The 26,335-nt window shown below is 35.2% G+C and overlaps 1 protein-coding gene across 1 annotated transcript in view; it reads left to right on the top strand.

Annotated features, from left to right (window-relative positions):
- Window positions 1–434: 434 nt before the first annotated feature.
- The window catches only part of LOC146569935 (uncharacterized), an 85,034-nt gene continuing 59,133 nt past the window's right edge, over window positions 435–26,335 (top strand). Inside the window, exons 1-4 of the mRNA XM_085281384.1 lie at window positions 435–506; window positions 970–1,063; window positions 1,172–1,215; window positions 1,680–1,773. Of these exons, the coding sequence (XP_085137510.1) occupies window positions 435–506; window positions 970–1,063; window positions 1,172–1,215; window positions 1,680–1,773 (304 nt within the window). The remainder of the gene's footprint in view (window positions 507–969; window positions 1,064–1,171; window positions 1,216–1,679; window positions 1,774–26,335) is intronic.

Genomic DNA, 26,335 nt, shown 5'->3' with positions numbered 1-26,335 from the left:
AAATAAAGACCTGGAAGTGGAGATAGAGACCCCGAGGCCATCACACACACACACGCGATGTAAACATATATACGACTAAACAGTAAAAATCAGTGCAGACAGCTGTTCATCACATTGCTTTTTTGAGTCCACTTGTACATATTATTTTTAGAATGAGGTGAGAATAAAAGCTTTAATCAGCCCGCTCCTGCACCCTGTAAAGTGTGAAGGTATAAATATATGTCAAAGAGGCACATTGAAGATCAGCTGATTTCTATGGGATGAAAAGTGCTGAAACTACATATATCAGTCACTGTGACCATTGCTCCAGTGCAGAATGAACTACAGTGATGGCGGCTAAGAGGTTACTTTGCAGGATCAGAGAGGGTCTATTTAAAGATAAACATCATCAACAGAGTTATGTTGATGATGTTTATCTTTAAATTGACGTCACCATGGAGCTGAAGCTTATTGCATCTGCAGAAGCACAGAATTCTGATCGCAGATCTTCAACCACCTTTGGAAAGGTAAGACCATAAAATTGTTTTTACCTATCTTTTTTCTGTTTAATCTTCCTATATTATGCTAGATAAAGACTAAAATTACTTTCCCAACATTAATTCTTCAGTAAAGTGATTTTTTCTTTTAGTTACTAAAAAACAGTTGAGATATTTTCAGAGACTTGTCAGTTTTTTTTCAAATCAGTTGTTTTTTCTTACACTAGATAGCTTTAATTTGTAAATCTTTTTTTTTTAAAAACACTTGGTACATGTTATGTGTCTACATAGTGCAATTAAAAGGGTTTCCTTTGTGGTACTCAGGCTAGTATTTTGACTGAAGGGTTGATGTTGATACTTTAGTGGGTAAGTAAAAGAAAAAAAATGTTTGCACACAGTGCATTTTGTTAATATATGAAAAAGTGTGTTAGGCTTTTGTTTACAGTTTCCTGATTTATTTCACCTTTGTGATTTTTGCTAATACAACTTGAAGCAGAAGAAAGGCAGCTGGTGGCACTGCATCAGAAGACAGGACATGTGGTGGGGCATGATGAGGAGAGAGAAGACGGCAGAAAGATGGAGCAGAGGTAACTGTGAGGGTCTATTTAAAGATAAACATCATCAACAGAGTTATGTTGATGATGTTTATCTTTAAATTGACGTCACCATGGAGCTGAAGCTTATTGCATCTGCAGAAGCACAGAATTCTGATCGCAGATCTTCAACCACCTTTGGAAAGGTAAGACCATAAAATTGTTTTTACCTATCTTTTTTCTGTTTAATCTTCCTATATTATGCTAGATAAAGACTAAAATTACTTTCCCAACATTAATTCTTCAGTAAAGTGATTTTTTCTTTTAGTTACTAAAAAACAGTTGAGATATTTTCAGAGACTTGTCAGTTTTTTTTTCAAATCAGTTGTTTTTTCTTACACTAGATAGCTTTAATTTGTAAATCTTTTTTTTAAAAAAACACTTGGTACATGTTATGTGTCTACATAGTGCAATTAAAAGGGTTTCCTTTGTGGTACTCAGGCTAGTATTTTGACTGAAGGGTTGATGTTGATACTTTAGTGGGTAAGTAAAAGAAAAAAAATGTTTGCACACAGTGCATTTTGTTAATATGTGAAAAAGTGTGTTAGGCTTTTGTTTACAGTTTCCTGATTTATTTCACCTTTGTGATTTTTGCTAATACAACTTGAAGCAGAAGAAAGGCAGCTGGTGGCACTGCATCAGAAGACAGGACATGTGGTGGGGCATGATGAGGAGAGAGAAGACGGCAGAAAGATGGAGCAGAGGTAACTGTGTATCAAGAAAGAGTACAAGAGGGCAGCTTAAAAACCGTGAGTACACAAAGACATAACACACTGCTGTGAAAAAGGCTAATCTGTCATTAGAAACATCTTTTCGGTAAGTGCATTGACAAGCCTGAAAACTATTGTGCTGATAAAAAGAAGAATTCATTTAGTTATTTTAACGCCCTAAAATAGGATGATCCCAATATTAATGTTAAGAAAAGTGATTGTTTCTTACTCAGCACAATGCTTTTGGCAAATACTACAGAAATTTGAAGAGAGGTTTCTTGTTTCTTCTCAAATACTTAGTGTGTCAAATGTTTAATAACTTCGCAGCTTCCTTCAGTACTAATGGGACTGTTAATGCTGTAATCTGTTAGTCGATTTAAACGTCAGCTTTTATAAATGGAAGACACACCTGTGCTATTGCAAATTAATCAACAGGTTGCCGGGCCCTTGAAGCCATTCCAGATGAAAATAGCATAGCTCAAGTTTTATGCAATTACATTTCAGAATCTGAAAAACATTGTTCTCATTAAAAGGAGCCTTACATTTAGAAAGTTTGGGGTCCTGATAAGATAATTTTTGACTGAGAAGTTGGGCTGTACATATGAAAACGTAACATTAGATAAGATAATGTACCGCTGTAACACAGGAGGTATTACTGCTGAAAATGGGCCTCTGTGCACCTGTGTAGATATTCCATACAAACTCATTCATGATTTATGATCAATGTTACTGTTAAACATTTACATTTCTTGACATAATTAGGAGCGACTAAACATCAAATCAAATTTGACTGTATTTAGAAAACAAGACGTTTCCGATTCTCCTCAAACTTTTGAGCTGTATGGTTTTTGATGACAGCAGATGGTATCAGAGTATCAGGACAGGGAGAGACTGTTAAACAGTTATGAGCTGTTCTGCTGCAGAGAAAGTGGAGTCGGTCGTCCTTGAAATGCTACCAGGATAGGCAGCTGGCAGGATGAATGATGCTCTGCCTCTGTGCTCAAGTGCAGACATAGGCTTTAAGCAACCATGAGCCACTAATAAGAGAAAATTTATCAACACACAATAAAGTGGACTTGTTAGGGAGAGTTTACCTTTAGCGTTGGAATAGCTCAACTCAATATTTGTTAACAAATACGCTTTAAAAATTCACTCTTTGTTATAAACTGGTGACAAAATCCTGATCAGACACAGTTACATACATGCATACAATACACACTACTGCTCAAAAGTTTGGGGTCAGTCAGAAAAGTTCTTGATTTTAATGTCAAATTTACTTTTATTGTTGAAGTTTATCAGTAACATTTTTTCACAGATAGTTTTGATCAAATCATTCATTGTAAATGACTTCTGATGTTTAAGGAAATATCTACACAGCTATGCAGAAACCCACTTTTACTAACAATCACTCCTGTATATTGTAATCTTAGATTGTGATTCTTTATCCAAGTTTATCAGATCAGATGGATAATATATGAGTAGAAAAACCTTTCTACAAAGAATAAGCCATTCCAGATGAAAATAGCAGAGCTCAGGTTTTCTGCAATTGCATTTCAGAAACTGAAAAACATTGTTGTCATCAAAGGAAGCATTACATTTAGAAAGTTTGGGGTCCTGAGCAATGACTTTTTGGGTTCAAGTGGATGAAAACCTGTTGGAGTGTGTGCTAATGTCTATAGAAAAGGGTTTTATACAACTGGATGTGTCACTCTTTTTTCAGGACAGAGCAAATTTGATCTAATCATATTAGAAATGTTGTGTTTCACACACAGATGTGGCTATATTTACTATTTTTGGAACGAGTATAATATTTTGTAGAAGGATAAGGGTTTTTATGTATGAAACTTGGAACACAAACTGAAGATTTCTTACACTGTGGTGTGTAACTCCCTTTGAACAAAAGTGCAAACTGGGTCCAGTTATGTATTGGTGCATGCTCAATCATCCAGGTAACTAAATCCCAAAAGGTTGATTCTGTTAGATAAGAAAAGATAAGATAAGATAAGATAAGATAAGATAAGATAAGATAAGATAAGATAAGATAAGATAAGATAAGAAAGGATAAGACTTTATTGATCCCACAGCGGTGAAATTTTGCGTTACCTCAGCTCAGGTACAGATAGCAGAAGGAAAATACAAGAAATACAAATAAATACAAACAAATATAAAATAAGTAAGATAATACACTATATACACAGAGTTTATCTGGACGCAGCATTTTCAGTGTCATCCAAGTGACTTCTTCGGCCTGAGTGACTGAAGAAGTCACTTGGATGAGTGACGAAACGTTTCTCCCATTGGAAACGCTACATCCAGATGGGTCCAGTTAGATTAGGAAGAGAAAATCTGATGATTCAGACACTATTGATGCAAAACTGATTCTTTCTTTCATCACTGTAGTTGTTTTAATCTGTGCTAATATCTTTGTAAAAAGGTTTTTTGACTGAGAAGTTGGGCTGTACACATGAGAAAGTAACAATAGATAAGATAATGTACCGCTGTAACACAGGAGGTATTACTGCTGAAAATGGGCCTCTGTGCACCTGTGTAGATATTCCATACAAACTCATTCATGATTTATGATCAATGTTACTGTTAAACATTTACATTTCTTGACATAATTAGGAGCGACTAAACATCAAATCAAATTTGACTGTATTTAGAAAACAAGACGTTTCCGATTCTCCTCAAACTTTTGAGCTGTATGGTTTTTGATGACAGCAGATGGTATCAGAGTATCAGGACAGGGAGAGACTGTTAAACAGTTATGAGCTGTTCTGCTGCAGAGAAAGTGGAGTCGGTCGTCCTTGAAATGCTACCAGGATAGGCAGCTGGCAGGATGAATGATGCTCTGCCTCTGTGCTCAAGTGCAGACATAGGCTTTAAGCAACCATGAGCCACTAATAAGAGAAAATTTATCAACACACAATAAAGTGGACTTGTTAGGGAGAGTTTACCTTTAGCGTTGGAATAGCTCAACTCAATATTTGTTAACAAATACGCTTTAAAAATTCACTCTTTGTTATAAACTGGTGACAAAATCCTGATCAGACACAGTTACATACATGCATACAATACACACTACTGCTCAAAAGTTTGGGGTCAGTCAGAAAAGTTCTTGATTTTAATGTCAAATTTACTTTTATTGTTGAAGTTTATCAGTAACATTTTTTCACAGATAGTTTTGATCAAATCATTCATTGTAAATGACTTCTGATGTTTAAGGAAATATCTACACAGCTATGCAGAAACCCACTTTTACTAACAATCACTCCTGTATATTGTAATCTTAGATTGTGATTCTTTATCCAAGTTTATCAGATCAGATGGATAATATATGAGTAGAAAAACCTTTCTACAAAGAATAAGCCATTCCAGATGAAAATAGCAGAGCTCAGGTTTTCTGCAATTGCATTTCAGAAACTGAAAAACATTGTTGTCATCAAAGGAAGCATTACATTTAGAAAGTTTGGGGTCCTGAGCAATGACTTTTTGGGTTCAAGTGGATGAAAACCTGTTGGAGTGTGTGCTAATGTCTATAGAAAAAGGTTTTATACAACTGGATGTGTCACTCTTTTTTCAGGACAGAGCAAATTTGATCTAATCATATTAGAAATGTTGTGTTTCACACACAGATGTGGCTATATTTACTATTTTTGGAACGAGTATAATATTTTGTAGAAGGATAAGGGTTTTTATGTATGAAACTTGGAACACAAACTGAAGATTTCTTACACTGTGGTGTGTAACTCCCTTTGAACAAAAGTGCAAACTGGGTCCAGTTATGTATTGGTGCATGCTCAATCATCCAGGTAACTAAATCCCAAAAGGTTGATTCTGTTAGATAAGAAAAGATAAGATAAGATAAGATAAGATAAGATAAGATAAGATAAGATAAGATAAGATAAGATAAGATAAGATAAGATAAGAAAGGATAAGACTTTATTGATCCCACAGCGGTGAAATTTTGCGTTACCTCAGCTCAGGTACAGATAGCAGAAGGAAAATACAAGAAATACAAATAAATACAAACAAATATAAAATAAGTAAGATAATACACTATATACACAGAGTTTATCTGGACGCAGCATTTTCAGTGTCATCCAAGTGACTTCTTCGGCCTGAGTGACTGAAGAAGTCACTTGGATGAGTGACGAAACGTTTCTCCCATTGGAAACGCTACATCCAGATGGGTCCAGTTAGATTAGGAAGAGAAAATCTGATGATTCAGACACTATTGATGCAAAACTGATTCTTTCTTTCATCACTGTAGTTGTTTTAATCTGTACTAATATCTTTGTAAAAAGGTTTTTTGACTGAGAAGTTGGGCTGTACACATGAGAAAGTAACATTAGATAAGATAATGTACCGCTGTAACACAGGAGGTATTACTGCTGAAAATGGGCCTCTGTGCACCTGTGTAGATATTCCATACAAACTCATTCATGATTTATGATCAATGTTGCTGTTAAACATTTACATTTCTTGACATAATTAGGAGCAACTAAACATCAAATCAAATTTGACTGTATTTAGAAAACAAGACGTTTCCGATTCTCCTCAAACTTTTGAGCTGTATGGTTTTTGATGACAGCAGATGGTATCAGAGTATCAGGACAGGGAGAGACTGTTAAACAGTCATGAGCTGTTCTGCTGCAGAGAAACTGGAGTCGGTCGTCCTTGAAATGCTACCAGGATAGGCAGCTGGCAGGATGAATGATGCTCTGCCTCTGTGCTCAAGTGCAGACATAGGCTTTAAGCAACCATGAGCCACTAATAAGAGAAAATTTATCAACACACAATAAAGTGGACTTGTTAGGGAGAGTTTACCTTTAGCGTTGGAATAGCTCAACTCAATATTTGTTAACAAATACGCTTTAAAAATTCACTCTTTGTTATAAATTGGTGACAAAATCCTGATCAGACACAGTTACATACATGCATACAATACACACTACTGCTCAAAAGTTTGGGGTCAGTCAGAAAAGTTCTTGATTTTAATGTCAAATTTACTTTTATTGTTGAAGTTTATCAGTAACATTTTTTCACAGATAGTTTTGATCAAATCATTCATTGTAAATGACTTCTGATGTTTAAGGAAATATCTACACAGCTATGCAGAAACCCACTTTTACTAACAATCACTCCTGTATATTGTAATCTTAGATTGTGATTCTTTATCCAAGTTTATCAGATCAGATGGATAATATATGAGTAGAAAAACCTTTCTACAAAGAATAAGCCATTCCAGATGAAAATAGCAGAGCTCAGGTTTTCTGCAATTGCATTTCAGAAACTGAAAAACATTGTTGTCATCAAAGGAAGCATTACATTTAGAAAGTTTGGGGTCCTGAGCAATGACTTTTTGGGTTCAAGTGGATGAAAACCTGTTGGAGTGTGTGCTAATGTCTATAGAAAAAGGTTTTATACAACTGGATGTGTCACTCTTTTTTCAGGACAGAGCAAATTTGATCTAATCATATTAGAAATGTTGTGTTTCACACACAGATGTGGCTATATTTACTATTTTTGGAATGAGTATAATATTTTGTAGAAGGATAAGGGTTTTTATGTATGAAACTTGGAACACAAACTGAAGATTTCTTACACTGTGGTGTGTAACTCCCTTTGAACAAAAGTGCAAACTGGGTCCAGTTATGTATTGGTGCATGCTCAATCATCCAGGTAACTAAATCCCAAAAGGTTGATTCTGTTAGATAAGATAAGATAAGATAAGATAAGATAAGATAAGATAAGAAAGGATAAGACTTTATTGATCCCACAGCGGTGAAATTTTGCGTTACCTCAGCTCAGGTACAGATAGCAGAAGGAAAATACAAGAAATACAAATAAATACAAACAAATATAAAATAAGTAAGATAATACACTATATACACAGAGTTTATCTGGACGCAGCATTTTCAGTGTCATCCAAGTGACTTCTTCGGCCTGAGTGACTGAAGAAGTCACTTGGATGAGTGACGAAACGTTTCTCCCATTGGAAACGCTACATCCAGATGGGTCCAGTTAGATTAGGAAGAGAAAATCTGATGATTCAGACACTATTGATGCAAAACTGATTCTTTCTTTCATCACTGTAGTTGTTTTAATCTGTGCTAATATCTTTGTAAAAAGGTTTTTTGACTGAGAAGTTGGGCTGTACACATGAGAAAGTAACATTAGATAAGATAATGTACCGCTGTAACACAGGAGGTATTACTGCTGAAAATGGGCCTCTGTGCACCTGTGTAGATATTCCATACAAACTCATTCATGATTTATGATCAATGTTGCTGTTAAACATTTACATTTCTTGACATAATTAGGAGCAACTAAACATCAAATCAAATTTGACTGTATTTAGAAAACAAGACGTTTCCGATTCTCCTCAAACTTTTGAGCTGTATGGTTTTTGATGACAGCAGATGGTATCAGAGTATCAGGACAGGGAGAGACTGTTAAACAGTCATGAGCTGTTCTGCTGCAGAGAAACTGGAGTCGGTCGTCCTTGAAATGCTACCAGGATAGGCAGCTGGCAGGATGAATGATGCTCTGCCTCTGTGCTCAAGTGCAGACATAGGCTTTAAGCAACCATGAGCCACTAATAAGAGAAAATTTATCAACACACAATAAAGTGGACTTGTTAGGGAGAGTTTACCTTTAGCGTTGGAATAGCTCAACTCAATATTTGTTAACAAATACGCTTTAAAAATTCACTCTTTGTTATAAATTGGTGACAAAATCCTGATCAGACACAGTTACATACATGCATACAATACACACTACTGCTCAAAAGTTTGGGGTCAGTCAGAAAAGTTCTTGATTTTAATGTCAAATTTACTTTTATTGTTGAAGTTTATCAGTAACATTTTTTCACAGATAGTTTTGATCAAATCATTCATTGTAAATGACTTCTGATGTTTAAGGAAATATCTACACAGCTATGCAGAAACCCACTTTTACTAACAATCACTCCTGTATATTGTAATCTTAGATTGTGATTCTTTATCCAAGTTTATCAGATCAGATGGATAATATATGAGTAGAAAAACCTTTCTACAAAGAATAAGCCATTCCAGATGAAAATAGCAGAGCTCAGGTTTTCTGCAATTGCATTTCAGAAACTGAAAAACATTGTTGTCATCAAAGGAAGCATTACATTTAGAAAGTTTGGGGTCCTGAGCAATGACTTTTTGGGTTCAAGTGGATGAAAACCTGTTGGAGTGTGTGCTAATGTCTATAGAAAAAGGTTTTATACAACTGGATGTGTCACTCTTTTTTCAGGACAGAGCAAATTTGATCTAATCATATTAGAAATGTTGTGTTTCACACACAGATGTGGCTATATTTACTATTTTTGGAACGAGTATAATATTTTGTAGAAGGATAAGGGTTTTTATGTATGAAACTTGGAACACAAACTGAAGATTTCTTACACTGTGGTGTGTAACTCCCTTTGAACAAAAGTGCAAACTGGGTCCAGTTATGTATTGGTGCATGCTCAATCATCCAGGTAACTAAATCCCAAAAGGTTGATTCTGTTAGATAAGAAAAGATAAGATAAGATAAGATAAGATAAGATAAGATAAGATAAGATAAGATAAGATAAGATAAGATAAGATAAGATAAGATAAGAAAGGATAAGACTTTATTGATCCCACAGCGGTGAAATTTTGCGTTACCTCAGCTCAGGTACAGATAGCAGAAGGAAAATACAAGAAATACAAATAAATACAAACAAATATAAAATAAGTAAGATAATACACTATATACACAGAGTTTATCTGGACGCAGCGTTTTCAGTGTCATCCAAGTGACTTCTTCGGCCTGAGTGACTGAAGAAGTCACTTGGATGAGTGACGAAACGTTTCTCCCATTGGAAACGCTACATCCAGATGGGTCCAGTTAGATTAGGAAGAGAAAATCTGATGATTCAGACACTATTGATGCAAAACTGATTCTTTCTTTCATCACTGTAGTTGTTTTAATCTGTGCTAATATCTTTGTAAAAAGGTTTTTTGACTGAGAAGTTGGACTGTACACATGAGAAAGTAACATTAGATAAGATAATGTACCGCTGTAACACAGGAGGTATTACTGCTGAAAATGGGCCTCTGTGCACCTGTGTAGATATTCCATACAAACTCATTCATGATTTATGATCAATGTTACTGTTAAACATTTACATTTCTTGACATAATTAGGAGCGACTAAACATCAAATCAAATTTGACTGTATTTAGAAAACAAGACGTTTCCGATTCTCCTCAAACTTTTGAGCTGTATGGTTTTTGATGACAGCAGATGGTATCAGAGTATCAGGACAGGGAGAGACTGTTAAACAGTTATGAGCTGTTCTGCTGCAGAGAAACTGGAGTCGGTCGTCCTTGAAATGCTACCAGGATAGGCAGCTGGCAGGATGAATGATGCTCTGCCTCTGTGCTCAAGTGCAGACATAGGCTTTAAGCAACCATGAGCCACTAATAAGAGAAAATTTATCAACACACAATAAAGTGGACTTGTTAGGGAGAGTTTACCTTTAGCGTTGGAATAGCTCAACTCAATATTTGTTAACAAATACGCTTTAAAAATTCACTCTTTGTTATAAACTGGTGACAAAATCCTGATCAGACACAGTTACATACATGCATACAATACACACTACTGCTCAAAAGTTTGGGGTCAGTCAGAAAAGTTCTTGATTTTAATGTCAAATTTACTTTTATTGTTGAAGTTTATCAGTAACATTTTTTCACAGATAGTTTTGATCAAATCATTCATTGTAAATGACTTCTGATGTTTAAGGAAATATCTACACAGCTATGCAGAAACCCACTTTTACTAACAATCACTCCTGTATATTGTAATCTTAGATTGTGATTCTTTATCCAAGTTTATCAGATCAGATGGATAATATATGAGTAGAAAAACCTTTCTACAAAGAATAAGCCATTCCAGATGAAAATAGCAGAGCTCAGGTTTTCTGCAATTGCATTTCAGAAACTGAAAAACATTGTTGTCATCAAAGGAAGCATTACATTTAGAAAGTTTGGGGTCCTGAGCAATGACTTTTTGGGTTCAAGTGGATGAAAACCTGTTGGAGTGTGTGCTAATGTCTATAGAAAAGGGTTTTATACAACTGGATGTGTCACTCTTTTTTCAGGACAGAGCAAATTTGATCTAATCATATTAGAAATGTTGTGTTTCACACACAGATGTGGCTATATTTACTATTTTTGGAACGAGTATAATATTTTGTAGAAGGATAAGGGTTTTTATGTATGAAACTTGGAACACAAACTGAAGATTTCTTACACTGTGGTGTGTAACTCCCTTTGAACAAAAGTGCAAACTGGGTCCAGTTATGTATTGGTGCATGCTCAATCATCCAGGTAACTAAATCCCAAAAGGTTGATTCTGTTAGATAAGAAAAGATAAGATAAGATAAGATAAGATAAGATAAGATAAGATAAGATAAGATAAGATAAGAAAGGATAAGACTTTATTGATCCCACAGCGGTGAAATTTTGCGTTACCTCAGCTCAGGTACAGATAGCAGAAGGAAAATACAAGAAATACAAATAAATACAAACAAATATAAAATAAGTAAGATAATACACTATATACACAGAGTTTATCTGGACGCAGCATTTTCAGTGTCATCCAAGTGACTTCTTCGGCCTGAGTGACTGAAGAAGTCACTTGGATGAGTGACGAAACGTTTCTCCCATTGGAAACGCTACATCCAGATGGGTCCAGTTAGATTAGGAAGAGAAAATCTGATGATTCAGACACTATTGATGCAAAACTGATTCTTTCTTTCATCACTGTAGTTGTTTTAATCTGTGCTAATATCTTTGTAAAAAGGTTTTTTGACTGAGAAGTTGGGCTGTACACATGAGAAAGTAACAATAGATAAGATAATGTACCGCTGTAACACAGGAGGTATTACTGCTGAAAATGGGCCTCTGTGCACCTGTGTAGATATTCCATACAAACTCATTCATGATTTATGATCAATGTTACTGTTAAACATTTACATTTCTTGACATAATTAGGAGCGACTAAACATCAAATCAAATTTGACTGTATTTAGAAAACAAGACGTTTCCGATTCTCCTCAAACTTTTGAGCTGTATGGTTTTTGATGACAGCAGATGGTATCAGAGTATCAGGACAGGGAGAGACTGTTAAACAGTTATGAGCTGTTCTGCTGCAGAGAAAGTGGAGTCGGTCGTCCTTGAAATGCTACCAGGATAGGCAGCTGGCAGGATGAATGATGCTCTGCCTCTGTGCTCAAGTGCAGACATAGGCTTTAAGCAACCATGAGCCACTAATAAGAGAAAATTTATCAACACACAATAAAGTGGACTTGTTAGGGAGAGTTTACCTTTAGCGTTGGAATAGCTCAACTCAATATTTGTTAACAAATACGCTTTAAAAATTCACTCTTTGTTATAAACTGGTGACAAAATCCTGATCAGACACAGTTACATACATGCATACAATACACACTACTGCTCAAAAGTTTGGGGTCAGTCAGAAAAGTTCTTGATTTTAATGTCAAATTTACTTTTATTGTTGAAGTTTATCAGTAACATTTTTTCACAGATAGTTTTGATCAAATCATTCATTGTAAATGACTTCTGATGTTTAAGGAAATATCTACACAGCTATGCAGAAACCCACTTTTACTAACAATCACTCCTGTATATTGTAATCTTAGATTGTGATTCTTTATCCAAGTTTATCAGATCAGATGGATAATATATGAGTAGAAAAACCTTTCTACAAAGAATAAGCCATTCCAGATGAAAATAGCAGAGCTCAGGTTTTCTGCAATTGCATTTCAGAAACTGAAAAACATTGTTGTCATCAAAGGAAGCATTACATTTAGAAAGTTTGGGGTCCTGAGCAATGACTTTTTGGGTTCAAGTGGATGAAAACCTGTTGGAGTGTGTGCTAATGTCTATAGAAAAAGGTTTTATACAACTGGATGTGTCACTCTTTTTTCAGGACAGAGCAAATTTGATCTAATCATATTAGAAATGTTGTGTTTCACACACAGATGTGGCTATATTTACTATTTTTGGAACGAGTATAATATTTTGTAGAAGGATAAGGGTTTTTATGTATGAAACTTGGAACACAAACTGAAGATTTCTTACACTGTGGTGTGTAACTCCCTTTGAACAAAAGTGCAAACTGGGTCCAGTTATGTATTGGTGCATGCTCAATCATCCAGGTAACTAAATCCCAAAAGGTTGATTCTGTTAGATAAGAAAAGATAAGATAAGATAAGATAAGATAAGATAAGATAAGATAAGATAAGATAAGATAAGATAAGATAAGATAAGATAAGATAAGAAAGGATAAGACTTTATTGATCCCACAGCGGTGAAATTTTGCGTTACCTCAGCTCAGGTACAGATAGCAGAAGGAAAATACAAGAAATACAAATAAATACAAACAAATATAAAATAAGTAAGATAATACACTATATACACAGAGTTTATCTGGACGCAGCATTTTCAGTGTCATCCAAGTGACTTCTTCGGCCTGAGTGACTGAAGAAGTCACTTGGATGAGTGACGAAACGTTTCTCCCATTGGAAACGCTACATCCAGATGGGTCCAGTTAGATTAGGAAGAGAAAATCTGATGATTCAGACACTATTGATGCAAAACTGATTCTTTCTTTCATCACTGTAGTTGTTTTAATCTGTACTAATATCTTTGTAAAAAGGTTTTTTGACTGAGAAGTTGGGCTGTACACATGAGAAAGTAACATTAGATAAGATAATGTACCGCTGTAACACAGGAGGTATTACTGCTGAAAATGGGCCTCTGTGCACCTGTGTAGATATTCCATACAAACTCATTCATGATTTATGATCAATGTTGCTGTTAAACATTTACATTTCTTGACATAATTAGGAGCAACTAAACATCAAATCAAATTTGACTGTATTTAGAAAACAAGACGTTTCCGATTCTCCTCAAACTTTTGAGCTGTATGGTTTTTGATGACAGCAGATGGTATCAGAGTATCAGGACAGGGAGAGACTGTTAAACAGTCATGAGCTGTTCTGCTGCAGAGAAACTGGAGTCGGTCGTCCTTGAAATGCTACCAGGATAGGCAGCTGGCAGGATGAATGATGCTCTGCCTCTGTGCTCAAGTGCAGACATAGGCTTTAAGCAACCATGAGCCACTAATAAGAGAAAATTTATCAACACACAATAAAGTGGACTTGTTAGGGAGAGTTTACCTTTAGCGTTGGAATAGCTCAACTCAATATTTGTTAACAAATACGCTTTAAAAATTCACTCTTTGTTATAAATTGGTGACAAAATCCTGATCAGACACAGTTACATACATGCATACAATACACACTACTGCTCAAAAGTTTGGGGTCAGTCAGAAAAGTTCTTGATTTTAATGTCAAATTTACTTTTATTGTTGAAGTTTATCAGTAACATTTTTTCACAGATAGTTTTGATCAAATCATTCATTGTAAATGACTTCTGATGTTTAAGGAAATATCTACACAGCTATGCAGAAACCCACTTTTACTAACAATCACTCCTGTATATTGTAATCTTAGATTGTGATTCTTTATCCAAGTTTATCAGATCAGATGGATAATATATGAGTAGAAAAACCTTTCTACAAAGAATAAGCCATTCCAGATGAAAATAGCAGAGCTCAGGTTTTCTGCAATTGCATTTCAGAAACTGAAAAACATTGTTGTCATCAAAGGAAGCATTACATTTAGAAAGTTTGGGGTCCTGAGCAATGACTTTTTGGGTTCAAGTGGATGAAAACCTGTTGGAGTGTGTGCTAATGTCTATAGAAAAAGGTTTTATACAACTGGATGTGTCACTCTTTTTTCAGGACAGAGCAAATTTGATCTAATCATATTAGAAATGTTGTGTTTCACACACAGATGTGGCTATATTTACTATTTTTGGAATGAGTATAATATTTTGTAGAAGGATAAGGGTTTTTATGTATGAAACTTGGAACACAAACTGAAGATTTCTTACACTGTGGTGTGTAACTCCCTTTGAACAAAAGTGCAAACTGGGTCCAGTTATGTATTGGTGCATGCTCAATCATCCAGGTAACTAAATCCCAAAAGGTTGATTCTGTTAGATAAGATAAGATAAGATAAGAAAGGATAAGACTTTATTGATCCCACAGCGGTGAAATTTTGCGTTACCTCAGCTCAGGTACAGATAGCAGAAGGAAAATACAAGAAATACAAATAAATACAAACAAATATAAAATAAGTAAGATAATACACTATATACACAGAGTTTATCTGGACGCAGCATTTTCAGTGTCATCCAAGTGACTTCTTCGGCCTGAGTGACTGAAGAAGTCACTTGGATGAGTGACGAAACGTTTCTCCCATTGGAAACGCTACATCCAGATGGGTCCAGTTAGATTAGGAAGAGAAAATCTGATGATTCAGACACTATTGATGCAAAACTGATTCTTTCTTTCATCACTGTAGTTGTTTTAATCTGTGCTAATATCTTTGTAAAAAGGTTTTTTGACTGAGAAGTTGGGCTGTACACATGAGAAAGTAACATTAGATAAGATAATGTACCGCTGTAACACAGGAGGTATTACTGCTGAAAATGGGCCTCTGTGCACCTGTGTAGATATTCCATACAAACTCATTCATGATTTATGATCAATGTTGCTGTTAAACATTTACATTTCTTGACATAATTAGGAGCAACTAAACATCAAATCAAATTTGACTGTATTTAGAAAACAAGACGTTTCCGATTCTCCTCAAACTTTTGAGCTGTATGGTTTTTGATGACAGCAGATGGTATCAGAGTATCAGGACAGGGAGAGACTGTTAAACAGTCATGAGCTGTTCTGCTGCAGAGAAACTGGAGTCGGTCGTCCTTGAAATGCTACCAGGATAGGCAGCTGGCAGGATGAATGATGCTCTGCCTCTGTGCTCAAGTGCAGACATAGGCTTTAAGCAACCATGAGCCACTAATAAGAGAAAATTTATCAACACACAATAAAGTGGACTTGTTAGGGAGAGTTTACCTTTAGCGTTGGAATAGCTCAACTCAATATTTGTTAACAAATACGCTTTAAAAATTCACTCTTTGTTATAAATTGGTGACAAAATCCTGATCAGACACAGTTACATACATGCATACAATACACACTACTGCTCAAAAGTTTGGGGTCAGTCAGAAAAGTTCTTGATTTTAATGTCAAATTTACTTTTATTGTTGAAGTTTATCAGTAACATTTTTTCACAGATAGTTTTGATCAAATCATTCATTGTAAATGACTTCTGATGTTTAAGGAAATATCTACACAGCTATGCAGAAACCCACTTTTACTAACAATCACTCCTGTATATTGTAATCTTAGATTGTGATTCTTTATCCAAGTTTATCAGATCAGATGGATAATATATGAGTAGAAAAACCTTTCTACAAAGAATAAGCCATTCCAGATGAAAATAGCAGAGCTCAGGTTTTCTGCAATTGCATTTCAGAAACTGAAAAACATTGTTGTCATCAAAGGAAGCATTACATTTAGAAAGTTTGGGGTCCTGAGCAATGACTTTTTGGGTTCAAGTGGATGAAAACCTGTTGGAGTGTGTGCTAATGTCTATAGAAAAAGGTTTTATACAACTGGATGTGTCACTCTTTTTTCAGGACAGAGCAAATTTGATCTAATCATATTAGAAATGTTGTGTTTCACACACAGATGTGGCTATATTTACTATTTTTGGAACGAGTATAATATTTTGTAGAAGGATAAGGGTTTTTATGTATGAAACTTGGAACACAAACTGAAGATTTCTTACACTGTGGTGTGTAACTCCCTTTGAACAAAAGTACAAACTGGGTCCAGTTATGTATTGGTGCATGCTCAATCATCCAGGTAACTAAATCCCAAAAGGTTGATTCTGTTAGATAAGAAAAGATAAGATAAGATAAGATAAGATAAGATAAGATAAGATAAGATAAGATAAGATAAGATAAGAAAGGATAAGACTTTATTGATCCCACAGCGGTGAAATTTTGCGTTACCTCAGCTCAGGTACAGATAGCAGAAGGAAAATACAAGAAATACAAATAAATACAAACAAATATAAAATAAGTAAGATAATACACTATATACACAGAGTTTATCTGGACGCAGCGTTTTCAGTGTCATCCAAGTGACTTCTTCGGCCTGAGTGACTGAAGAAGTCACTTGGATGAGTGACGAAACGTTTCTCCCATTGGAAACGCTACATCCAGATGGGTCCAGTTAGATTAGGAAGAGAAAATCTGATGATTCAGACACTATTGATGCAAAACTGATTCTTTCTTTCATCACTGTAGTTGTTTTAATCTGTGCTAATATCTTTGTAAAAAGGTTTTTTGACTGAGAAGTTGGACTGTACACATGAGAAAGTAACATTAGATAAGATAATGTACCGCTGTAACACAGGAGGTATTACTGCTGAAAATGGGCCTCTGTGCACCTGTGTAGATATTCCATACAAACTCATTCATGATTTATGATCAATGTTACTGTTAAACATTTACATTTCTTGACATAATTAGGAGCGACTAAACATCAAATCAAATTTGACTGTATTTAGAAAACAAGACGTTTCCGATTCTCCTCAAACTTTTGAGCTGTATGGTTTTTGATGACAGCAGATGGTATCAGAGTATCAGGACAGGGAGAGACTGTTAAACAGTTATGAGCTGTTCTGCTGCAGAGAAACTGGAGTCGGTCGTCCTTGAAATGCTACCAGGATAGGCAGCTGGCAGGATGAATGATGCTCTGCCTCTGTGCTCAAGTGCAGACATAGGCTTTAAGCAACCATGAGCCACTAATAAGAGAAAATTTATCAACACACAATAAAGTGGACTTGTTAGGGAGAGTTTACCTTTAGCGTTGGAATAGCTCAACTCAATATTTGTTAACAAATACGCTTTAAAAATTCACTCTTTGTTATAAACTGGTGACAAAATCCTGATCAGACACAGTTACATACATGCATACAATACACACTACTGCTCAAAAGTTTGGGGTCAGTCAGAAAAGTTCTTGATTTTAATGTCAAATTTACTTTTATTGTTGAAGTTTATCAGTAACATTTTTTCACAGATAGTTTTGATCAAATCATTCATTGTAAATGACTTCTGATGTTTAAGGAAATATCTACACAGCTATGCAGAAACCCACTTTTACTAACAATCACTCCTGTATATTGTAATCTTAGATTGTGATTCTTTATCCAAGTTTATCAGATCAGATGGATAATATATGAGTAGAAAAACCTTTCTACAAAGAATAAGCCATTCCAGATGAAAATAGCAGAGCTCAGGTTTTCTGCAATTGCATTTCAGAAACTGAAAAACATTGTTGTCATCAAAGGAAGCATTACATTTAGAAAGTTTGGGGTCCTGAGCAATGACTTTTTGGGTTCAAGTGGATGAAAACCTGTTGGAGTGTGTGCTAATGTCTATAGAAAAAGGTTTTATACAACTGGATGTGTCACTCTTTTTTCAGGACAGAGCAAATTTGATCTAATCATATTAGAAATGTTGTGTTTCACACACAGATGTGGCTATATTTACTATTTTTGGAATGAGTATAATATTTTGTAGAAGGATAAGGGTTTTTATGTATGAAACTTGGAACACAAACTGAAGATTTCTTACACTGTGGTGTGTAACTCCCTTTGAACAAAAGTGCAAACTGGGTCCAGTTATGTATTGGTGCATGCTCAATCATCCAGGTAACTAAATCCCAAAAGGTTGATTCTGTTAGATAAGATAAGATAAGATAAGAAAGGATAAGACTTTATTGATCCCACAGCGGTGAAATTTTGCGTTACCTCAGCTCAGGTACAGATAGCAGAAGGAAAATACAAGAAATACAAATAAATACAAACAAATATAAAATAAGTAAGATAATACACTATATACACAGAGTTTATCTGGACGCAGCATTTTCAGTGTCATCCAAGTGACTTCTTCGGCCTGAGTGACTGAAGAAGTCACTTGGATGAGTGACGAAACGTTTCTCCCATTGGAAACGCTACATCCAGATGGGTCCAGTTAGATTAGGAAGAGAAAATCTGATGATTCAGACACTATTGATGCAAAACTGATTCTTTCTTTCATCACTGTAGTTGTTTTAATCTGTGCTAATATCTTTGTAAAAAGGTTTTTTGACTGAGAAGTTGGGCTGTACACATGAGAAAGTAACATTAGATAAGATAATGTACCGCTGTAACACAGGAGGTATTACTGCTGAAAATGGGCCTCTGTGCACCTGTGTAGATATTCCATACAAACTCATTCATGATTTATGATCAATGTTGCTGTTAAACATTTACATTTCTTGACATAATTAGGAGCAACTAAACATCAAATCAAATTTGACTGTATTTAGAAAACAAGACGTTTCCGATTCTCCTCAAACTTTTGAGCTGTATGGTTTTTGATGACAGCAGATGGTATCAGAGTATCAGGACAGGGAGAGACTGTTAAACAGTCATGAGCTGTTCTGCTGCAGAGAAACTGGAGTCGGTCGTCCTTGAAATGCTACCAGGATAGGCAGCTGGCAGGATGAATGATGCTCTGCCTCTGTGCTCAAGTGCAGACATAGGCTTTAAGCAACCATGAGCCACTAATAAGAGAAAATTTATCAACACACAATAAAGTGGACTTGTTAGGGAGAGTTTACCTTTAGCGTTGGAATAGCTCAACTCAATATTTGTTAACAAATACGCTTTAAAAATTCACTCTTTGTTATAAATTGGTGACAAAATCCTGATCAGACACAGTTACATACATGCATACAATACACACTACTGCTCAAAAGTTTGGGGTCAGTCAGAAAAGTTCTTGATTTTAATGTCAAATTTACTTTTATTGTTGAAGTTTATCAGTAACATTTTTTCACAGATAGTTTTGATCAAATCATTCATTGTAAATGACTTCTGATGTTTAAGGAAATATCTACACAGCTATGCAGAAACCCACTTTTACTAACAATCACTCCTGTATATTGTAATCTTAGATTGTGATTCTTTATCCAAGTTTATCAGATCAGATGGATAATATATGAGTAGAAAAACCTTTCTACAAAGAATAAGCCATTCCAGATGAAAATAGCAGAGCTCAGGTTTTCTGCAATTGCATTTCAGAAACTGAAAAACATTGTTGTCATCAAAGGAAGCATTACATTTAGAAAGTTTGGGGTCCTGAGCAATGACTTTTTGGGTTCAAGTGGATGAAAACCTGTTGGAGTGTGTGCTAATGTCTATAGAAAAAGGTTTTATACAACTGGATGTGTCACTCTTTTTTCAGGACAGAGCAAATTTGATCTAATCATATTAGAAATGTTGTGTTTCACACACAGATGTGGCTATATTTACTATTTTTGGAACGAGTATAATATTTTGTAGAAGGATAAGGGTTTTTATGTATGAAACTTGGAACACAAACTGAAGATTTCTTACACTGTGGTGTGTAACTCCCTTTGAACAAAAGTACAAACTGGGTCCAGTTATGTATTGGTGCATGCTCAATCATCCAGGTAACTAAATCCCAAAAGGTTGATTCTGTTAGATAAGAAAAGATAAGATAAGATAAGATAAGATAAGATAAGATAAGATAAGATAAGATAAGATAAGATAAGAAAGGATAAGACTTTATTGATCCCACAGCGGTGAAATTTTGCGTTACCTCAGCTCAGGTACAGATAGCAGAAGGAAAATACAAGAAATACAAATAAATACAAACAAATATAAAATAAGTAAGATAATACACTATATACACAGAGTTTATCTGGACGCAGCGTTTTCAGTGTCATCCAAGTGACTTCTTCGGCCTGAGTGACTGAAGAAGTCACTTGGATGAGTGACGAAACGTTTCTCCCATTGGAAACGCTACATCCAGATGGGTCCAGTTAGATTAGGAAGAGAAAATCTGATGATTCAGACACTATTGATGCAAAACTGATTCTTTCTTTCATCACTGTAGTTGTTTTAATCTGTGCTAATATCTTTGTAAAAAGGTTTTTTGACTGAGAAGTTGGACTGTACACATGAGAAAGTAACATTAGATAAGATAATGTACCGCTGTAACACAGGAGGTATTACTGCTGAAAATGGGCCTCTGTGCACCTGTGTAGATATTCCATACAAACTCATTCATGATTTATGATCAATGTTACTGTTAAACATTTACATTTCTTGACATAATTAGGAGCGACTAAACATCAAATCAAATTTGACTGTATTTAGAAAACAAGACGTTTCCGATTCTCCTCAAACTTTTGAGCTGTATGGTTTTTGATGACAGCAGATGGTATCAGAGTATCAGGACAGGGAGAGACTGTTAAACAGTTATGAGCTGTTCTGCTGCAGAGAAACTGGAGTCGGTCGTCCTTGAAATGCTACCAGGATAGGCAGCTGGCAGGATGAATGATGCTCTGCCTCTGTGCTCAAGTGCAGACATAGGCTTTAAGCAACCATGAGCCACTAATAAGAGAAAATTTATCAACACACAATAAAGTGGACTTGTTAGGGAGAGTTTACCTTTAGCGTTGGAATAGCTCAACTCAATATTTGTTAACAAATACGCTTTAAAAATTCACTCTTTGTTATAAACTGGTGACAAAATCCTGATCAGACACAGTTACATACATGCATACAATACACACTACTGCTCAAAAGTTTGGGGTCAGTCAGAAAAGTTCTTGATTTTAATGTCAAATTTACTTTTATTGTTGAAGTTTATCAGTAACATTTTTTCACAGATAGTTTTGATCAAATCATTCATTGTAAATGACTTCTGATGTTTAAGGAAATATCTACACAGCTATGCAGAAACCCACTTTTACTAACAATCACTCCTGTATATTGTAATCTTAGATTGTGATTCTTTATCCAAGTTTATCAGATCAGATGGATAATATATGAGTAGAAAAACCTTTCTACAAAGAATAAGCCATTCCAGATGAAAATAGCAGAGCTCAGGTTTTCTGCAATTGCATTTCAGAAACTGAAAAACATTGTTGTCATCAAAGGAAGCATTACATTTAGAAAGTTTGGGGTCCTGAGCAATGACTTTTTGGGTTCAAGTGGATGAAAACCTGTTGGAGTGTGTGCTAATGTCTATAGAAAAAGGTTTTATACAACTGGATGTGTCACTCTTTTTTCAGGACAGAGCAAATTTGATCTAATCATATTAGAAATGTTGTGTTTCACACACAGATGTGGCTATATTTACTATTTTTGGAACGAGTATAATATTTTGTAGAAGGATAAGGGTTTTTATGTATGAAACTTGGAACACAAACTGAAGATTTCTTACACTGTGGTGTGTAACTCCCTTTGAACAAAAGTGCAAACTGGGTCCAGTTATGTATTGGTGCATGCTCAATCATCCAGGTAACTAAATCCCAAAAGGTTGATTCTGTTAGATAAGAAAAGATAAGATAAGATAAGATAAGATAAGATAAGATAAGATAAGATAAGATAAGATAAGATAAGATAAGATAAGATAAGATAAGATAAGATAAGAAAGGATAAGACTTTATTGATCCCACAGCGGTGAAATTTTGCGTTACCTCAGCTCAGGTACAGATAGCAGAAGGAAAATACAAGAAATACAAATAAATACAAACAAATATAAAATAAGTAAGATAATACACTATATACACAGAGTTTATCTGGACGCAGCATTTTCAGTGTCATCCAAGTGACTTCTTCGGCCTGAGTGACTGAAGAAGTCACTTGGATGAGTGACGAAACGTTTCTCCCATTGGAAACGCTACATCCAGATGGGTCCAGTTAGATTAGGAAGAGAAAATCTGATGATTCAGACACTATTGATGCAAAACTGATTCTTTCTTTCATCACTGTAGTTGTTTTAATCTGTGCTAATATCTTTGTAAAAAGGTTTTTTGACTGAGAAGTTGGGCTGTACACATGAGAAAGTAACATTAGATAAGATAATGTACCGCTGTAACACAGGAGGTATTACTGCTGAAAATGGGCCTCTGTGCACCTGTGTAGATATTCCATACAAACTCATTCATGATTTATGATCAATGTTGCTGTTAAACATTTACATTTCTTGACATAATTAGGAGCAACTAAACATCAAATCAAATTTGACTGTATTTAGAAAACAAGACGTTTCCGATTCTCCTCAAACTTTTGAGCTGTATGGTTTTTGATGACAGCAGATGGTATCAGAGTATCAGGACAGGGAGAGACTGTTAAACAGTCATGAGCTGTTCTGCTGCAGAGAAACTGGAGTCGGTCGTCCTTGAAATGCTACCAGGATAGGCAGCTGGCAGGATGAATGATGCTCTGCCTCTGTGCTCAAGTGCAGACATAGGCTTTAAGCAACCATGAGCCACTAATAAGAGAAAATTTATCAACACACAATAAAGTGGACTTGTTAGGGAGAGTTTACCTTTAGCGTTGGAATAGCTCAACTCAATATTTGTTAACAAATACGCTTTAAAAATTCACTCTTTGTTATAAATTGGTGACAAAATCCTGATCAGACACAGTTACATACATGCATACAATACACACTACTGCTCAAAAGTTTGGGGTCAGTCAGAAAAGTTCTTGATTTTAATGTCAAATTTACTTTTATTGTTGAAGTTTATCAGTAACATTTTTTCACAGATAGTTTTGATCAAATCATTCATTGTAAATGACTTCTGATGTTTAAGGAAATATCTACACAGCTATGCAGAAACCCACTTTTACTAACAATCACTCCTGTATATTGTAATCTTAGATTGTGATTCTTTATCCAAGTTTATCAGATCAGATGGATAATATATGAGTAGAAAAACCTTTCTACAAAGAATAAGCCATTCCAGATGAAAATAGCAGAGCTCAGGTTTTCTGCAATTGCATTTCAGAAACTGAAAAACATTGTTGTCATCAAAGGAAGCATTACATTTAGAAAGTTTGGGGTCCTGAGCAATGACTTTTTGGGTTCAAGTGGATGAAAACCTGTTGGAGTGTGTGCTAATGTCTATAGAAAAAGGTTTTATACAACTGGATGTGTCACTCTTTTTTCAGGACAGAGCAAATTTGATCTAATCATATTAGAAATGTTGTGTTTCACACACAGATGTGGCTATATTTACTATTTTTGGAATGAGTATAATATTTTGTAGAAGGATAAGGGTTTTTATGTATGAAACTTGGAACACAAACTGAAGATTTCTTACACTGTGGTGTGTAACTCCCTTTGAACAAAAGTGCAAACTGGGTCCAGTTATGTATTGGTGCATGCTCAATCATCCAGGTAACTAAATCCCAAAAGGTTGATTCTGTTAGATAAGATAAGATAAGATAAGATAAGATAAGATAAGATAAGATAAGAAAGGATAAGACTTTATTGATCCCACAGCGGTGAAATTTTGCGTTACCTCAGCTCAGGTACAGATAGCAGAAGGAAAATACAAGAAATACAAATAAATACAAACAAATATAAAATAAGTAAGATAATACACTATATACACAGAGTTTATCTGGACGCAGCATTTTCAGTGTCATCCAAGTGACTTCTTCGGCCTGAGTGACTGAAGAAGTCACTTGGATGAGTGACGAAACGTTTCTCCCATTGGAAACGCTACATCCAGATGGGTCCAGTTAGATTAGGAAGAGAAAATCTGATGATTCAGACACTATTGATGCAAAACTGATTCTTTCTTTCATCACTGTAGTTGTTTTAATCTGTGCTAATATCTTTGTAAAAAGGTTTTTTGACTGAGAAGTTGGGCTGTACACATGAGAAAGTAACATTAGATAAGCTAATGTACCGCTGTAACACAGGAGGTATTACTGCTGAAAATGGGCCTCTGTGCACCTGTGTAGATATTCCATACAAACTCATTCATGATTTATGATCAATGTTACTGTTAAACATTTACATTTCTTGACATAATTAGGAGCGACTAAACATCAAATCAAATTTGACTGTATTTAGAAAACAAGACGTTTCCGATTCTCCTCAAACTTTTGAGCTGTATGGTTTTTGATGACAGCAGATGGTATCAGAGTATCAGGACAGGGAGAGACTGTTAAACAGTTATGAGCTGTTCTGCTGCAGAGAAAGTGGAGTCGGTCGTCCTTGAAATGCTACCAGGATAGGCAGCTGGCAGGATGAATGATGCTCTGCCTCTGTGCTCAAGTGCAGACATAGGCTTTAAGCAACCATGAGCCACTAATAAGAGAAAATTTATCAACACACAATAAAGTGGACTTGTTAGGGAGAGTTTACCTTTAGCGTTGGAATAGCTCAACTCAATATTTGTTAACAAATACGCTTTAAAAATTCACTCTTTGTTATAAACTGGTGACAAAATCCTGATCAGACACAGTTACATACATGCATACAATACACACTACTGCTCAAAAGTTTGGGGTCAGTCAGAAAAGTTCTTGATTTTAATGTCAAATTTACTTTTATTGTTGAAGTTTATCAGTAACATTTTTTCACAGATAGTTTTGATCAAATCATTCATTGTAAATGACTTCTGATGTTTAAGGAAATATCTACACAGCTATGCAGAAACCCACTTTTACTAACAATCACTCCTGTATATTGTAATCTTAGATTGTGATTCTTTATCCAAGTTTATCAGATCAGATGGATAATATATGAGTAGAAAAACCTTTCTACAAAGAATAAGCCATTCCAGATGAAAATAGCAGAGCTCAGGTTTTCTGCAATTGCATTTCAGAAACTGAAAAACATTGTTGTCATCAAAGGAAGCATTACATTTAGAAAGTTTGGGGTCCTGAGCAATGACTTTTTGGGTTCAAGTGGATGAAAATCTGTTGGAGTGTGTGCTAATGTCTATAGAAAAAGGTTTTATACAACTGGATGTGTCACTCTTTTTTCAGGACAGAGCAAATTTGATCTAATCATATTAGAAATGTTGTGTTTCACACACAGATGTGGCTATATTTACTATTTTTGGAACGAGTATAATATTTTGTAGAAGGATAAGGGTTTTTATGTATGAAACTTGGAACACAAACTGAAGATTTCTTACACTGTGGTGTGTAACTCCCTTTGAACAAAAGTGCAAACTGGGTCCAGTTATGTATTGGTGCATGCTCAATCATCCAGGTAACTAAATCCCAAAAGGTTGATTCTGTTAGATAAGATAAGATAAGATAAGATAAGATAAGATAAGATAAGATAAGATAAGATAAGATAAGATAAGATAAGATAAGATAAGATAAGATAAGAAAGGATAAGACTTTATTGATCCCACAGCGGTGAAATTTTGCGTTACCTCAGCTCAGGTACAGATAGCAGAAGGAAAATACAAGAAATACAAATAAATACAAACAAATATAAAATAAGTAAGATAATACACTATATACACAGAGTTTATCTGGACGCAGCATTTTCAGTGTCATCCAAGTGACTTCTTCGGCCTGAGTGACTGAAGAAGTCACTTGGATGAGTGACGAAACGTTTCTCCCATTGGAAACGCTACATCCA

The sequence above is a fragment of the Mchenga conophoros genome, linkage group LG7 (assembly GCF_057382185.1).
Source record: "Mchenga conophoros isolate Kocher_MC1m ecotype Shallow Benthic linkage group LG7, M_conophoros_male_GT1.1, whole genome shotgun sequence".
Classification (NCBI taxonomy): domain Eukaryota; kingdom Metazoa; phylum Chordata; class Actinopteri; order Cichliformes; family Cichlidae; genus Mchenga; species Mchenga conophoros.
This window is presented reverse-complemented; position numbering and strand designations above follow the sequence as displayed.